Source organism: Syngnathus leptorhynchus, chromosome 14 (assembly GCF_054491065.1).
Source record: "Syngnathus leptorhynchus isolate UIUO chromosome 14, UIUO_Slep, whole genome shotgun sequence".
Taxonomy (NCBI): Eukaryota; Metazoa; Chordata; class Actinopteri; order Syngnathiformes; family Syngnathidae; genus Syngnathus; species Syngnathus leptorhynchus.
The window spans coordinates 5,781,142-5,798,643 of NC_141208.1; the positions used below are offsets into that span (position 1 = coordinate 5,781,142).

Genomic DNA, 17,502 nt, shown 5'->3' on the forward strand with positions numbered 1-17,502 from the left:
GCCTTTGCCTTCTCACGAGTTTGTCCCAAGGTTCCCCAATCGTTCCGTTTTTAAAAAAATATATAGTTCAAATTTGGTTTGTTTTTGCTTTATGTAATGAGACAATGAAAACCAGTTTTTTTTCTTTACATTGACTTTTAGGTTTCATGTTAATAAAATACTATTTTCCTTGTAAAAATCTTTTTTTAGAATTTACCTATAAGCTCATCCTTGATTTTGAAATTGCGCATATTAACGTACTCGAATCCATCGCAACAATCGCCGAGCGCACGTTTGTGTCTGACTTGTGTTGAAACATTTGCATTCATAAATGCGTGTCACATTATTGCAAACGAGTGTGTATGCAAATCCAACCCCTAATTAGGATGTTAATTACCCCGCAAGGCTAATTAGAAGATGTTTGATGAGGTGGAAAATGGAGGAGTGAAATATAAGGGTCACCACAGCATAACGCTCTGTTTGTTTGCTATTAAGCGGAAATATCTTGGAATCGTTTGCGGGTTGTTGCTCGATGCCACATTGACACCAGCTGAGCCAACTCCGTCACGAAATGAGCCGCGTCTGCATGACTGAGTCGCTGAGGGTTGATTAAGACACAATTTGGGCGCAGTAGCGTTCTCTCTATTTATTCATGTATAAAAAAAATTCTAATAAGAGGCCAAGTGTGCTTGCTTCAAGGTATTTGTTTGCTCTAAAACTAGCAGATAAGATAAAAAGGCGTTTCATCAAATAAAAGACCTGAGCCTTGAAGCTTTCTGTTCCTGCTGTGAAAAAAATTCCCTTCTTTGTGCTCAATGATGACTATTTTCAATGTTATCTGGATGTTTGTAATAGGCGAAAGAATTAAATTGTGAAAAAACCCAAAGTGTGACTTCTTGTCAAGCAGACAATTACTGGCAGTTTGGCTGCCTTGCTCAGGGTCACCTCAACATTTTCATCAGTAGTTGGATTCTTATATACGTGGCTGTGGAAATTTGCTCGCCGCGACCCCGCCAGTAACTGTTCATAGGCGATAATAATAATAAAAAAGCCAGAAAGGTTATCGCAATTTGGCAGGTAGACCCCGTAAACCGCTTCACAGTTTTTATTGCCGCTTGGTTTCTTCTGTAAGACTTTCCCTTTTATTCCAATTGTAATTCCAGTCCAAGCGCATAAGCCTTGGAAAATGTGCTTTTAGAAGATCCACAGAAGCCCCGAAATCTCTTTTCATGTTACTCTGAACTATTTTTGTTGTCCTGTTGGCTTGTGGTCCAAAGCAGCAGTCAAAGGCTTTGAACTGGCTTTCCATTTTGTCCACGTTGCTTCTCGGCCTTGCCATAGAAACGGCGAGCAAGAGCAAATTTGTTTTTGTGAGATTTGATGTCCGGGAATGTTTTACAAGCGCGGCTTTGTGGGAAGCTTTCAGGGAAGTGAGGTGAGTCTCAACAGTGCAATGTCACCAGTGAAGCAAATACAAATCACTTGGACAACAAAATATTATTTGGAACCATTTGGCAATATGTATCTGGTCGTCACGTGTGGTTTTTGTTCTCACTTTAGCAACACACACACACCTGAGTGCCTGCAGCAGTTGCATTTGAAGCACAGAAAAAAAAAGATTAGAGGAGCCAGGGAAAATGAAAGCACGTCCTCCACAAGGAGGCCTCTAATTTCTTCGGAGTCATCAGTCAAAAAGAGTTATCTCTGTTTTTCCGCTTTCTTCTCTCCATCACCTCGATGACTCTCATCTTGTGGCAGCCGCGTTGTGGATGTGCAAATATTTGAGACGCTCAGGTCACTCGGGTTGTCGTCGGGTCGTTCTTTTGCCGATGCCGTGCACCTCTCTGATTAGTTTCTGCTTCTTTTTCTGCTACTCGCACTTTATTAACGCAGTCAAAAGAGTAAATAAATGTGCCGACTCCAAGTTTCCCCCCCATCAAGTCATTGTCGTAACAGATTGCTTTTAATTTTTACTTCCTCTGGTGCAATGACATTTTTTTTTTGTATTATATTAGTCACGGTCCACAGCTTTGGCTATTAGATCTCTGTCAGCAGAAAAGGCAACGGCTGTTTTTTTGCAGAGTCAGCATTGCTTTTGGTGCCAATAATGGCGGCTCACCCTGGCTTTTCGAGCTCATTATTGCGAATCAATCGAAAGTGAAACATCATTTTAGTCCGTGTCAAGCGCACAATTGGTGAAGTTATGAGGTGATTGGCTGAAAGGATGGTGATTGCTTTGGGAGCCACATTATTTTCCTTGTGAATTGTCTATCTTTCTCAGAATTCTGTTTTTCAACAATAATTTGTTTTTACCTCAGCATTTGTGGTTATACCACCGCACGTTGCTTCGGCTTGTTTTAAAAAAAATATTATTACTTTGAGATGCACACTGTTGGCAGAAACCAAACAAATCACACATTTTTTTTTTCTTTTAACCAATTTTCCTTTATGGCCACCTGAATGAAAGCAATTAGACCAAAAAAGACAGTTGAGTGCTCCACTGAACGGTATTGTAGCTGCAGGTCTGTTGACTGTCTCTTAGTCCGTGTTTACGAATCTATTGGTTCTCTGTAACCCCCTTCGCGGCGCTGCTTGCCTTTGGCCCCGGCACCTGCTTTCTTCCCGAGATCCCTCCTGCGCAATTACACTCAGCCAGCCACCTAGCCACCCACACGCATCCGCTAAGCAGCTTCTCGGTTGCTGTAATAAAGCCGCTGTCCTTCCCGGTAATGGGGATCAGCTGCGGGTGAAGTGTGCCAAGATGGCTCCTCGGCAAAAGATCAGTGGCCGCTGCGGCCAACTTACTTATTTTGTTAACCTCCCTCGACCTTGATCTGCTCTCATCTCGTTACGCTTGGACCACTCGTAGTCGCAAAGACTCAAAGAGTGAAAAGTGATACATTATTTAAAGAGCTTCAGTTTAGACCTCCCGAGCAGCATGTCTTTATTTAGTTGTCTCGAGGAGAACATTGGGGAGAAAATGCTGGTCATTGTTTAAGAGGCATGAATCATTTTGATCTTTTCTATGCGGGAACCCATCAAAGTAAAGAAAAGGTGGCAAAAATTGTTTACATTTTTCATCGCATTTTTATTTTTGACTAGCTGGAATAGTTTGTGTCAATTTTCCATGTTGCTTCCTTAATCCATGTTTTTGAGGAAAGCACAGTGGCAACGCTGGAGTTAGGCATTAATCCCGCTTTGGAATTATGCTTCACTGAAGTGTGATGGACCTTTCCAACACCACAACTGCTCCCTGCACCAGATTAAAATGTCTTGGCAATTCTCTGCAACTATGGTTTATCATGCACCCTCCAGTCCAACTTCCTTTAGTACCTGCCCTGAATGTGCAAGGGTGGGGGGTGGGGGGGGCAAGGACGAGTCACAGGGAGAGAAGAATCATCATCATCATATCTGGGTCGAGGACAGGACAGTGTGGACTGAGATAAGAAAAGAATAAAACAAATATTTGTGGTGTGGTGATATTTCCATTGCATTGCCACTCATTGCCTGGCGATGTGAGCAGCCGGCGGTCCAAAGCGATTTATCATGATTATGTGCCGGTAGGCAGGGAATGTCACAGTAGGCAGGTCTGGGCACACCCGAGGTGGAAGCTGACGCTATTTCCAGGCTTGTGTTGCTGCCAGCCTCACATCTACATGCCACTGTAAACAAATGTTTTTTATAACAAAAGTCATGACGGGCAAAACGATGTAAACACTGAAACAGTGTTTTAATTGACAAAAATATTTGGTAGAAATATGTCAAGTTGTGTAGAATTAATATTATACACATAGTAAAAATGGAATAGGAAACGCAACACGGTCAAAATATCAAGTGTTGAAATGGATCACAGGATTTAATTTTTTTCAAATAATTTGTCGGCCATTTTGCACATTAGCTGTTAGCTATCGAATCAGTACAATCAGTTTAGCTAAACTGTTTACTTCATATAGTTATTATGCCGACTATTCTAAAAAGTCAATTTACCACACATTCTTGAAACGATTTACACGGCATTTTGTTTTTCTTTGTGAGATGTTTGTATTTATTTTTAGTCCCAAGAGCCACGGGTTATATTTGTCATGGTGTTGGCATCTCATTAAAGCGGCCTTAAATGACAGATGTCACTTTGTATCTCCATCTGTTTTTCTCTCACCATCTCACCCACTCCTCCAGGGATTCTTTATCTTGACTTGAGTGTCATTTTGACCTCGTTCAACTTACCTGTACCGTTTCGTAATGAATGTTTTTGGACGTGTCCACTCATCGGAATCAATCGGTAGTGTTGTGTGTGCTGCTCGACTGCACAGTGTGGTGCTTGAGAGTTCTAAATGATTAATAATTCCCCGCTGTGGTGTCTGTCAAGACTGGAGCTCAAACCAGTGTCACTCTACTTATTGCTGTCACTGCATGAAAATTGTAAAAGACTGGGTTGTCAGTCCAGGAGTTGCCACAAACCACTGGACGTTAATTTTTTTTAACACAGATTTTTTTTTTTTGTACATATTTCCATTTCATTTTATGATTAAATATTGACGTATTTTCATCAGCAGCTATTGCCAAGAATCACCATAATGACTCAGTCGAACAAAGGAGGCTTACTCATTTGTATACCTGGCACGTCGTGACCACACAAAAAACAACAACATTGCATTAACTCATTCAGTGCCAATGACGGTTATAGACGTCAAAGATATTAACTGGGTCGGCCGCGAATGAGTTAACATGCTCGACGACACGGTGACGACGCAATTGTGTCCCCTCATTGAAACTCTGCTCCTCCCCTCGTTTCCTAAATGTGTGAAGTTTTGAAGTGGCTGCTTGAACGTGTTGCGCAACAACATTCATTTGAGCGGAGTAGACTTTCTGTCTTCATTAAAATTTAAATCATTTTCCCTCGGAAACCAGTGCTCCATTTTTACTTTCACTGAGCTATGCAGCTTTACTTGTACACACCTTCCCTATCTAGGCCAATGCCTCCCCTGGCCACGGCGTTACGAAAAGAACCAAATTACACAGATCAGTCACATCAGTGGTTTGAATGCGAGTAGTACCTGCGAGGATCACCGACGATAGTTTGACCCACAAACTAAATCGGTATCGGTCTGCACTAGTAAACATTATAGATGAAATGACAACATTTCTCACACGACTTTCTTTCTCAATCTCCATCAAAAAGGTCAGACGATGGAAGCCATTCTTCAGGGCAATAAGCACGCCCCCCCCCCCCTTCCTTTCTTGCTATTTTCAACCTTACTTATGAATCCATTTTTATCAGCTCTAATGAAATTTGCCCGCTCTCCCTATTGCATTAGCATCCATCGCTCTCCGCCTGGAAGATGACTCGGGGCCCCTGATAGAGCCTTATCACACTGCAGCCAAGACTGGGACAATTATTCAGGCATTAGACCAACTCGGAAGTCTGATGAGCTTCATGGCCAGACATCTGCCCCCCACCCCCCTACCTATAAATAAGCTCCACTTGATGCAAAAGGTTTGACAGAGCTCATTGAAACACATACAGGAAGCTCTTTTGAGTTGACATTGTATTTTAGGTGACACATTTCCCCCTGTACTTTGTAAAACAATTCTCTCTTCATATTGGATTGGATTAATAATCTTTTTAGTAGAGCCAAGGAGTCATGTGATCTATTTGTGTTGCTGGCATTGTAAACCAGTCAGCACATAGCGCTTGTGCCTCTCCGTCTTTCAAAACAAAGCCTAGTTGTTTAGATGTTACATTTTCAGAAGAATCCATTTAACGACATCCCCAAAGAGAGAAAAAGAGATTTATTCATCTTTGAGAGAAATTCACTCTTGCAGTCGTCTCCACAATGTAAACAAAATTTCTCATTATAATAATTATAAAACATGGTCTTTGTAGTCTTTCTTTAAGAAAAACAAAAACAGTGGTGTCTCGAGATATACGTCATCTAATTTAAAGCGTTTGTCAAGATAAATGTCCTGACGCAGGAGCAAAAATTGAGCAATTAGCCAATAAATATATTTTTTTTAAAAAAAAGGCTTCAAGCTCTATTTTTTTTATTTTTTTTTATTGATAAATAAATGTGTTCATTTATTTATTTTCCAGTGTATTAAATACAAAAATAATGTGTTTTGTTCAAATGTGTATACATACAGGATACATTGAGTACAATTTTTTTAAAAGTCAGGCCAACTAGCTTCACGATACCAATTTGGAATTCAGTTGCAATTTATCAGGAGATGCTCATCCTCCCAACGGAATGCTCTGTCGGGGCTGAACAGAGCCCATTTACGCAGTAGGTGAATATGAATGTGCACACACTTGAATTGATTTCCAGTCTGTTACTGCTGGCCAAGTGTTTGATCAAATCAATCTTTTTCATGGTTTTGCCGAAGACAATGAACACTACCCGATGAGAAGCCGATGTTGATCCTCTGCATTTCTAGCCATTAATGCAGAAAGAGGCTTCCCTCCCCACACGTGCTGAATACAAGAATAAATAAACAGCAGACACATCATAGCAGCTAGATGAACCACATTCGCTATTAAATGGCCAAAACCGGAGAGATCGGTGCATTTGTTTCCTGAATTGCTGAGCCAATATTTAAATTTGAAATGATTACTGTGATTCATAAATATCAACAGCCACTTAAACTTTCCATGAGAGAAGATCAACCGCACGTTTTGGTCACACAGCTTTGCTAACAAAAGAATGAGAACTGCCACAGAGATTCATTCGACTGATATTTCACCTTAAAGGCAAACTAACTTATAGTGGCGCTCCTCCTTCACGTTTAGCCGATATGACATCTCGGAGGCATTCAATTAGGATGGCTTCCTTCCGAGTGCCTCCCTTTGGAAATGTCAAACTTAGACTCAGACTTGTCTGAGTAGAATGAAATGGCTCTGCAGGGGTCCATATTGCTCATCTTTTTGCCCGGGAACACTCGATGACCCCGTAAGAGTCGCTGGAGGAGTGACACCTGCATTATATTAGCTCAGCCACTTGCCAGGTAAGGGGCCGAAAATGAATGCACGGACCAGGGGGAGCTTTGCTTAGTTGATATGCCGAGGCAGTTCCAAAATGTGCCCACTGGCAAACATCCTGTTAAAACCCAGCCAACATAGTCAGAAGTGCTTCTGTGTTTGCAGCTCCAGATGCATAAGATGCGTCCAGGGACACATTCTGCCACCACGGCTCGCTCACAAAACCCAAAAAAGTCCAAAAAAATCCTGCAGTCACATCGTCAAATTAAAAAAGACCTTCATAATATCCTTGGCAGAGTTTGTTGGTCGATAATTAGGTACTAAAAACCGACGATGTCGTGGTATTATTGAGCGGAACAAAAAGCAGAGATGGAACCGTTGGAGTGACGGACGGACAAAGTGACCAAGTGATGTCTTGTGATAGCAAAGCAAACACAAAGACAGAGATGTTTGGCTGCGGCTATAGAAAACAGGCCACTTGGGAAATGGGGAAAGGAAATTCAATTTGATGGTAATCTGATGTACACATTCTACTGTTTGTGAGTTAAATTAGATTTTGAATCGGTTTGCTTTAGCCCCTGCCTGCCCCTTACACTATTAGGGAGAGAGATTTCTTTCGAAAGATCTATGCTTGTGTCTGATTGAAGAATCATGCTGAGGTACTAGTGGACAGATGGTAATCTATCAAATTGACAACAAAATATTTGATGTCTTCTCCTGTCTCCTTATTTTAACTTCAATTGGGTAAGATTTGTTTTTAGGATTGACTTGGATCAAGTTTGAAAAAATCAAGTCTTTGTTTAGGTTTAGAAGCAACACATATTGGAACACAATTGGTGGAGCAATACAGGTAGACAAATAATATGAAGGCATTAGTTGATCTTTAGGTACAGTGTGCTGATTTCAGGCCTCACACCAAAAAAGAAAAAGAGATGCATTTAAGAAGTAGGCTTGAATCTGAGCTTTTGTTTAAAATTTTAATAACTAGACCTATTCAAAGCTGAGGTCATGGTTTTTTTTTAATTGCAAAGTATGAGTCAGACTTTTGAAAGCAAGGTGTCATATTTTTCCACTTCTCTGTGCAATGAACTTTGACAAGCCAACATCTCTTGCTGATGTGAGTGGTGGAACAGGTGCCGTCTTGTTAGACGAGAACAAATCTGGATAGAAGTACTGAAGCAGAGCCATCGACAGAAATTTCCATTTAGTAAATTGCTTTTGGGAAAAAAAAAGAGGACCTTGCTTTATTTCTGATGAATAATAAGGTGGAAAATCTTCCACATCCTTCTTAACTCATTCAATACTATTGACAGCTATAGACGTCAATTTGTGCTTCTAATTTTATGGGAACAGTTTCCAAAAATTCCTTCCAAAATCAAATGTTCCTAATGTGCCCTCTATTCTTGCCTTTGGACACAAATCAATCAATTCATGTCGAGGAGAAACCAGGAAGAAAAATAAAAAATCAACTCGCTATCTTGTTAGTAACACAAACCCCGCCCTCCATGGTCAGTTTTATTTTATACTCTAACTCCAAACAACTCAGTGATAGCTAAAAGTCGATACTTTGGATGTAAATTGCACATTCCAAGTTTTCCGGTCTTTTGCCAAGCTTGACTGGACTGGAAAATACTGTTTAAAGCCTCAGGCTAGCTGCAAGGGTAGCGAGGACAAATCACCCAGTGCAAACCTCATCCGTGTAGCCTGCTCACAGCTCCCTGTCCAAATTCTAATCAGGAGCCAAACGGCAGGGAAAATGTATTGGGTGGAGAACAGGTGGAGCAGGGAAGGTGCCAGCCAAAGGGGCTTGAACCGGAAATAATGACAATTACCGTTTGATCTCATCACACTGGCATTCTCCTCCGAGCCCCTTTATGCTCGGTGGTCTCCCTCTGACGGAATGGAACACATTGGACCACCTAAGTCGTTTTCTAATGAAGCTAATTCCTCATGTTCATCCACGTTTAAGCGCTTCTCTTTCCCTCGTCAGCTTCTCATGTTGAGTTTTTACTTTCGGCTCTCTTCCACTTTGGCTGAAGGCTATTTATCTATTTCACTTCAATGGTGTCGTGCGTGATGTTTAAAGATATCGACGACTATAATTTCTTTCTTTTGCTCTCTCTGATGCAAGAACGCTAACAAGGAAGATATGCTGTACTATGTATTCTACAACTGATAAAATAGAAGAGAAATATCTTCACTATTACTCATTAAAATTCACCCTGGACTAATGTAAACGTATCATTGCTGGATAATGAGTCCAGACGCCATGCTGTGTTGTTGATGTAGACAAGGGACGAGAGAAATGATAGATGATAACGACGTTTGAGTATTGGAGTGGGCTGAAAGTGGTGGATGAGCGCAAGAATGAGGGCCTTGTTAAAATGATGGGACTACGAGACATAAAAATTTAATTGACTCTCCAACTTTAGGGTAGCGTAAAAGTATCATCAAATAAAATCCAGTGAAGAATAGTCACTTCTGTGATGTTTGTCTTCTCCTCTCAATATATTTAATAAGTGGATATACACGCAATGGTTTCAGACTCACTTGTAAATTTCACTGTCAAGAAGACTATCAAACATTACTTAACTCTTGCATGCCCTCCAGCGTTACTATGTCTCGTTTTCACTCAAGGTGCTCATGTTAACTCGCTAACGTCTCAGTTTTCTTTAATTCCTTGCCGCTGGGAATTGTTACCTGTATTCCAAAGCTGTCACTCTGAGCAGTTAATCGACGTGTGAAACGATCCGGCAATCAAATCCAGCAATCGAACGTGGCAATCAAATTCAGTGTAAATGTGTCATGTGACCACCAGGGCTGCTGTTAGACTATTACCTGGAATCTCGGTTGGTTTATCAAATGCCAATATTGTAAGCTAAGCTAAGATGGAATTTTAAATAAGACTGGAAATTGCTAAAGAGTTAGCCACTCTGTGTTGATTGACGGTGTCAGTGGAGGCCGTTGGTCGGTGATCTAAAAAATATGTCGACTGTATTTTTGTTACGGTTTTATATTTTATGTCTCCCCTGCAATCGACCTGATTAAAATCCTGACTCATTGTCCCGTGTGTGTCTAAAGGACCGATGCAGAATGGAGCTTTAAAGTTGACTAGTGCTGAAGTCTCCACACACCTAATTATATTAATGGCGCACGCATTATCGGCTATGCAATACGTGTACTTTGGACACGGTTATGTCCCTCTTGGGTGGGTTGTGTTTGAAGAGGACAAGCGATGTAACGTTCCCTGAACGGAGACCCGCTTTAGGCAATGTTACGAGTTGTAATTCCCATTATGTTTTTCTTCACATGGTCAAGTCAGTCCCATCAGAACGAGCTGCTCATCCTAATGCAATCTACCTCGCCTTGGAGACCGCGTAGCCCGAGGCAGAGATAATCAGCTTCCGTGAAGCTACCAACATTTTTTGAAAAGGTCCTCCGGGTTCAGCTTGGCTTGTACTCTTTGTTTTGTTTTCTTTGTTAGGGTTTTTTGGCACTTTCCTGCCCTTACCTTGCCAACATGGAGACCTCAAAACACCCTTTTACAAAGTTCATAAAAAAAATAAGTGTAGTCTGGGAAAAAGAATGATTGGTTTAAGGTTGTTACTGACCTTGAGTGTTAATAAATAAAGAAGTCATTGGCGACTTGAAACAAAAGCTAGATTCGAACCATGATTGTGCTTGTAATGCAAATCATCTATTATCATCATTATCATTATTATTATCCATCCATCCATTTTCCATACCGCTTATCCCTTTATTATTTTTATTATTATTACCGTAATACAATAATCAGATCATTGACTAGATGAGGGTTTTCTCCTATCCACCTTATTGTTTCTAATGTGAGAGGTGCCATTGGATAGGAGTCATTTGTCTTTACTTCGTGTATTTGGCATTATGAGTAATGGTACTTTCAGACTTTTCTGCTCCCTTGATTACTTTGACCCCCCACCTTTCCTTCCATGTACCCATTTATTCTAGCGGCGTATTCTTTCAAATGCAATATGACCAAGTTTGACAAAGTCACATGGACAGTGTGTGTCCAAAGCACAAGGCTGCAGAGATTGCAGATTGTAGAAATAAACACGAACGTTCAATTCAAAATTTCATCACGGAAATTAGAATGGATGTTACGGTAGTTATAAACCTTCCGACAATTGCCCTGAGACCAACACACGGGGTAGCACATTTCTCACTCAAAGGCGGCTTGGATCGTCTCCAACTCACCTATTGAGGAAAAGCGCGGTAGAAAATAGATGGTTGGTTGAAGCCAATCTGTTAGGATTGTCGCCATGCTTAGTTTCCCGGTAAGATGCTGGTCATGTCCACTTCTTGTGCTACTCCGAATTAGATGAATGCTTCTGTGTGAAGCCTGATTAGTGTTAGTGACAGCTCATAGATCTTTCGGTAGCACTTTCTCAACCTTGCCTTTCTAGTCATCCAGCCGAGAAATGCACCTTTGAATCTTTTTTTTTTTTTTTTTCTCCACGAGAGACATGCTGCTCGGTTTCTGTGAAAATTTTTTTTTTTTGTAAATCAACCGCCACCAAAGCAAATGACTGAATTATCCATGACCCTTAAAATACAATATTTTCATTGTCTCTAATGTTTGATTCACCGTAATTCATGTTTTGAATGTACCTTCTTTTATAATCATCTTTTTGAATTTATTTCTATAAAAACTTTTCTATGCATATAATGTAAACTCTAAATGGAAGTTTCAAATGATTTTGACATCATTGACACACAAATAAGTCGGAACAACATTCAAGTGTGGAGGCGGATCTTCAACCCTTCATAAAGAATTTTCATTGAACATTGTAAACATTTCCATTTAGCGAATAAATAGATAAATGGATGATAAGAACTTAGATTTAAGAGGTGCATCAACCCAAGCCATGTTTATTGCGCTGCTCTGCTTAATTTAATGTTTCCAATCCCTTCATATGCTAATTAATGATCAGGATGAAGCCTAGGCTGAAACGAGATGTAAACATTTGGCAAATTGAAGAAGAATTCAAATTTTCAAGGCAGCACGAAAACGTTGCCTTTGATTTGCTATCTCTTTGATTCCATCCAGTCACATTGACTATGATGATGATTTGAAACCAAATTATACATGCTTGGTTTTCGAAGCAAAACACACCTCCGCAGTCAAGCAGACCGCATATACGAATGCCGTACACACTCCACATTTGTGCCGCTAAGACAATCTGCTTCGCGTTTGGCATGTGACTATGTTGAAGGAGCTACAGCCTCTATGCTGTTGCTTCGGTTTATCTTCACCTGTCAGACATCCTCTTCGTCACTCTCACGGGCTGCTGGGAATTCCACACACACTCCAAACATGCATTCATAGATGGTAGTAGCAAGTTGCCCAAGGCTGTTGCTGAAATGTGAATGTCTAAGCAACATGCGGGTTTTTTTTTTTTTAGTTCTGCCAGTCAATAGTTGGCCGCTGCCAGCTAACCGGCTCCTATGTGGTGGTTTGGATACGACCTCGGGCTACGCTGTGAGTCGGATGAATCAATAAACAGCCATCAAGACGTATTTTCTTATTAGAATGAAGTCAAATTGTAAAATTACACCTGGTTTTGAAGCTATAGGAAGATATAAATGTATTCCCCAGTCTCGTGTGTGTGTGTCTCTCAAGCTGCGGGAGAGAAAACAGTCAATTCCAACTCAGAGAGGCTTTAAATGTGTTGTAAATTGCACAAAGTTAATCAAGTGCGCATTCATTTTTCCCAAGCTTGTATCATGCTGAGTGTATTAAATGGAAGCATTGATTGCTTCTTCAGCGATGCACGCCGCTAACAACATTTTTGTCACACTAGCGACTTCCATTTAGACACTAACAAATGCTTCTTACCAACATGTATGCCGTATCTCTATAGTAAGAAAGATAAAGTTGCGCATTTCATGTTTTATTTTCTGAATAGGAGATTAGCAGCCGTTTTGACGGTAGAACCAAAAGAGCAATCGGAGAGCGCCAACCTCTGCCAAGACTTGACACCTGCGAAATAAATACAGACTTCCCTCTCGGAGAATCTCTCAGTCTGCAGATCTTCTGCTTTTTCAGAAGCACCCAAAAAAATAATAATAATCACCAAATATGTTGCTAGTTGACACACGGGAACAGTTTTGAATTGTGAGAAAATGACATATGCTTGAATAGCTCAAAAGAGTTTCATAACCAAATGAAGAAAGGACTCCAATGTAATAAGATCCCACAGAAGCACAACAAATTGCATCCTGATCTGATGAGATTTGTAAGATGTGTTTCTGACAATCCACTTTTGGAAGTAATCATATCAGGATGAAACTGGGTTTCATATTACAACTTCTGGTGTTGCACATCATTTTATAACTTTATCAGCTCAGAACAGAATTGGAATTTTTGATTCCTCCTTAATCTACATTTATATAGACCATTAGGAATTTTCAGGAGCTTCCCGAACGGCCGGTCCATTTCCTGTGAGTAGTTTTCAATTAGGGGTGTGCTCACTTTTGTTGTTAGCAGTTTAGCCATTTGGATATGGCTATGTGTTGGACAGTACAGTTTCACTGTTATATAAAGCTGTTGGAACATAGTGATATTTCTTCAGTGTTATGATTATTGATTTTTGGATATCTTTTCCTGAGAATTTGTTTCCCTACAATTCCATCCATTTCCCATAGGAATCTTTATCTGAATTTTCTGAAGGATTTTTGGGGTTTATAAAAAAATATATATATTTTGTGGACACCCTGAAATATCCTTGGCCCCCCTCCCAAGAAAAAAGAGACTCCAATCAGCATGAGCATGGCGAGATAGTGACAAGTCGTTCAAGTGGAACAGTTTGTAATTCCACGCGGTCACTCACACAGCATGCATGTCAGCTCCTCTCACTGCCAGCTACTCTCAGTTAATGGAGATCACCCCTGCCGCCATCTTCATTTCTGTCCCATTCTCTGATCTCACTTTATTGTAATTTCCTTTCACTGCACTTTCACTTCACTTCTTTGCTGTCATCCTTTTGTGTGGCTTTTTTTGCCCAGCTACTGTTGCTTGTCCTTTAAGGTTACTTAAAGCAAATGCTGAGGGCGCTGTGGCCTCCAGGGAGATTACAAAAGCAGAAAAAAATGCCGTTATCATACTGTAATTATATGAAAAGTATTTATGACTATTAACATTTTGAAAAAGTTCATGCACATTTATATATTAAGCAATAGTCAATTCATTTGAGTTTAAATGAGAATACAAAATAAGCCTCCCAATCATTTAGCACACTGTATTGCTTAGCGATTAGCCTATGCAATCGAAAAATACAGTTCGGTTTATTTTTTTCTGTGGGCTATGTGACACGGAGGGGTCATAAGTGCTCGAGATCATTCGTAAAGGTTAAGTTTACTTCATGTATACATTGACCTAATCCACACTTATTTGTTGTGTACATCTAGCTAGCTGGAAGAAAAATATGCCAAAGCTGCAAAAAAATTGTCATCACGCCCATGTAAGTTGGATGTTTTTCCAATTCTCGCTTTTGGATGTTGTTTTCCGCCTCCACGTTGTTGACTTTTTCTGTAGCTGCCTAACCCCCCCTCACCCTTTTGTCTTCCAATAATTCTGCTGACTGGGCACATTCACCATAACGGGTTTGCTCACTGTATATCCTACCCATCAAAATGCTCTGGAAAATAATTATCTTTCCATGTGGGTGGCTTCTTGACTTGTGACGGGACAAGAGCAGAGTAATAGCCTTTTAAGTTCATTGTTTCGAAATAACAACACAAAATTAGAAGAAAAAAAAAAAGGACATCCTACAAATCTCAACCGCAAACGACAGGAAGCGTCCTCAGAGAGCGTGTGGGAAGAATTAATGTCCTGAAAATGAGCCACCGGCAGTTTCTAACCAAGGACTACATGCGGCAGTCAATATGCGTAATTACACTCTTCATCCTAAGCATCTTACACTTCAGCGTTAAGACTTTAAAAGTCACCGTTGATGCTCTTGGTATTGCTGTAATGTCGGCTCTGTATGGATAATGTACTGCCGTGGTCGGTATTATTATTAATAATATTATTATTATCCATTCATCTTCTGTTACTGTTATTATTATTATTATTATTATGCAGATACAGTTACGCCTGATTACAACAAGTGATAGGGAAAATAAATGGCTGGATGGAAAGGTTATCAAGTCATATCTCCTATTTTTCCATTTTTGGAACACTACCAGATGTTTGGATTATCTATAAAACAATGACGGCGGCTGCATTTTGATTTTATTTATGGGGTTAACAGACGCAAATATTCTAGTTTTCCTCAGGGGTGAATTTGTCACATTCTGAATTTAAGTAGCAGAAGGGCTCCAATGACTGGACAAGACAGGCCAGCATTTTGTTTATGGATTCCAGTTACTTCTTCTGCCATAAGAGATTTGAACCAGGCCTGGTGGAGTCCATTTTCAATGTCCCAGTAAGTAAATTAGACCTCCATAATGGACACGGCGACGCTGAGACGAGCGCAGATGTTCTGTTAGGCTTTGTTTGCCGTCAGATGCTTTTATAAAGTCAAAAGCAAGAACGTCAAGGACAAACACCTTTGCGTGCATCAATGATGACTTTGAAGTTATGCAAGATATATTTCAAATCATCTTTTCAATAGAGAATAGAATATCATGTTGGATTTGATTTAGTTTCGAAAGCGTCAACTCTCCTTTCTTTGTCAGGAATGGAAAACAGAATGCAGAACTCGCTAAACAATTGCACACTTGAGATGAACACTGTAATTTTTCTTTTTAGGCCGCTATGCACTTATTGGATTGGGCAGATGGAAAGTGGGAGGGACTTTAATCCACGCTGTCAGTAATTATTTGTGATGTGATCTGCGCTAATCTCCAGATCATCTGCTGTACTTAAAGTCGTGTGGCACAGGGCTTTACTTTCTTCTCCACACCCAAAGCGATAACTCGGATTAAAAGGATCCGATGAGAGAATATTCATTGGCTTTGAGTCTCATTCGTGAGCTACAAGGTTTTCACTTGCGAGAAAACATCTTGTGAAGGTTTTATTAACATAATAGACGGCGCTGCTGTCTGCCCTGTGCTGTATTTCCTCAAATAGTGGCCGGGGGGCGTTTATTTACTGAACTAGCCGATGTCGGTTTTACGAAGGGGTGTTTATAAAGTACGAGGCGCCATCTCTGAACTAATTAAGCCGAGGTGTTCATGTGAGTGGAGGTCATATTTGAAGGAATGCTCTGTGTTATTTGTATGACCTTGTTTAAATCCCACTGACTGATAATGTCATGTTCTCATTTGGTGGCAAATATACAATGATATCAAATATAAGTAAAAATTAGGATTTAATGCTTTCTACTATGTAGTTTTTAGTGAATTTTTTTATTATATTATTATTTATCATATATTATTTATTATATTTTATTTTGTAGATTTTTTATATATTTTTTTAACACTACTGCATGTTTAATAAATAATGACTAGTACTTTTGCTGTTTGAGATATTGAGCATTCTATTCTGTGGTTGGAAAAATAGGATATTGTTTTTTTACGTGGCAGTTTTAGTCCAAAGAAATTTGTTAAAAAAAAAAATTTGACTTGTTTTGTGTTTGACTGTTTCCGCTATCACCGAGATCAATCACAAAGATGGAAGCGTAGCAATATTTTTTTTTCCCCTTCTTCCATTCCCTCCAACTGCCTCATTCCAAAATCTTTTGAATTCACTCAGGACGTCCAGATGACATGATGTGCAGTGGAAAGAAACATGTGAATTACAAAAACAATCCTTGCAAGCCTTGCTTTAAATTGAAATGTGCATTCAAGTAAAACGTTAAACAGGAACAGGAAGATTAATATCTTTTTTTTTTTTCTTCCACAGTCAACAAGCACAAACCGTGGATAGAAGCTTCTTACCACGGCGTGATCACGGAAAACATGGGTACCGTGCTGCTGGACCCTCCGCTTGTTGCTCTTGACAAGGATGCGCCAATTCCCTATGCAGGTAGCTACACACACACAAATATTAGAATAATCTTTCCGCCTGGCAGCGTGACAGAGCTCAAAGATGCCGGCCAATGAGTTAACATGTAACGATGACAGAAGAACATAATTATGAAGCTCATCTGCCGACGAGGCTTTCAGATGTTGATTGGGTTGTCTTATAAGAGGCAGCCATGCGATTATTGCAGAGCTGACAGTGACGGGAATGAGATGGCGAGCGGCCTGTTATAATTTGATAAATTATTCGCAGACTCCAAGGCAAACAAAGAGCCTTTCTGGCAGTGAGCACTTAACTGCTCATTATGGACAAATGGTTTCTATTAATCCCGACGCTGACAACCATGGAAAATGGATATTCAACTTTATATTTGTTTGTTAATTTTTTTTTTTGGACTGCCAAAGATGACTTTTATAATGCTAAGTCAGAGGCGCTCTGTTTGCACGCTTGACCTTGATAAGTGTAAAAACGCTTATAAAATTCTCCTCGCGAGCTTTACCGAGCCAATAGAGTCAAACTTACAGTGACATTAGACGAGACAGCTTAA

At 40.1% G+C, this 17,502-nt stretch overlaps 1 protein-coding gene across 1 annotated transcript in view; it reads left to right on the forward strand.

Moving 5' to 3' along the window:
* clstn2a (calsyntenin 2a) overlaps positions 1–17,502 on the forward strand; it is a 50,536-nt gene that overhangs the window by 2,695 nt on the left and 30,339 nt on the right. Inside the window, exon 2 of the mRNA XM_085929709.1 lies at positions 16,836–16,958. Coding sequence (XP_085785835.1) covers positions 16,836–16,958 — 123 coding nt within the window. The remainder of the gene's footprint in view (positions 1–16,835; positions 16,959–17,502) is intronic.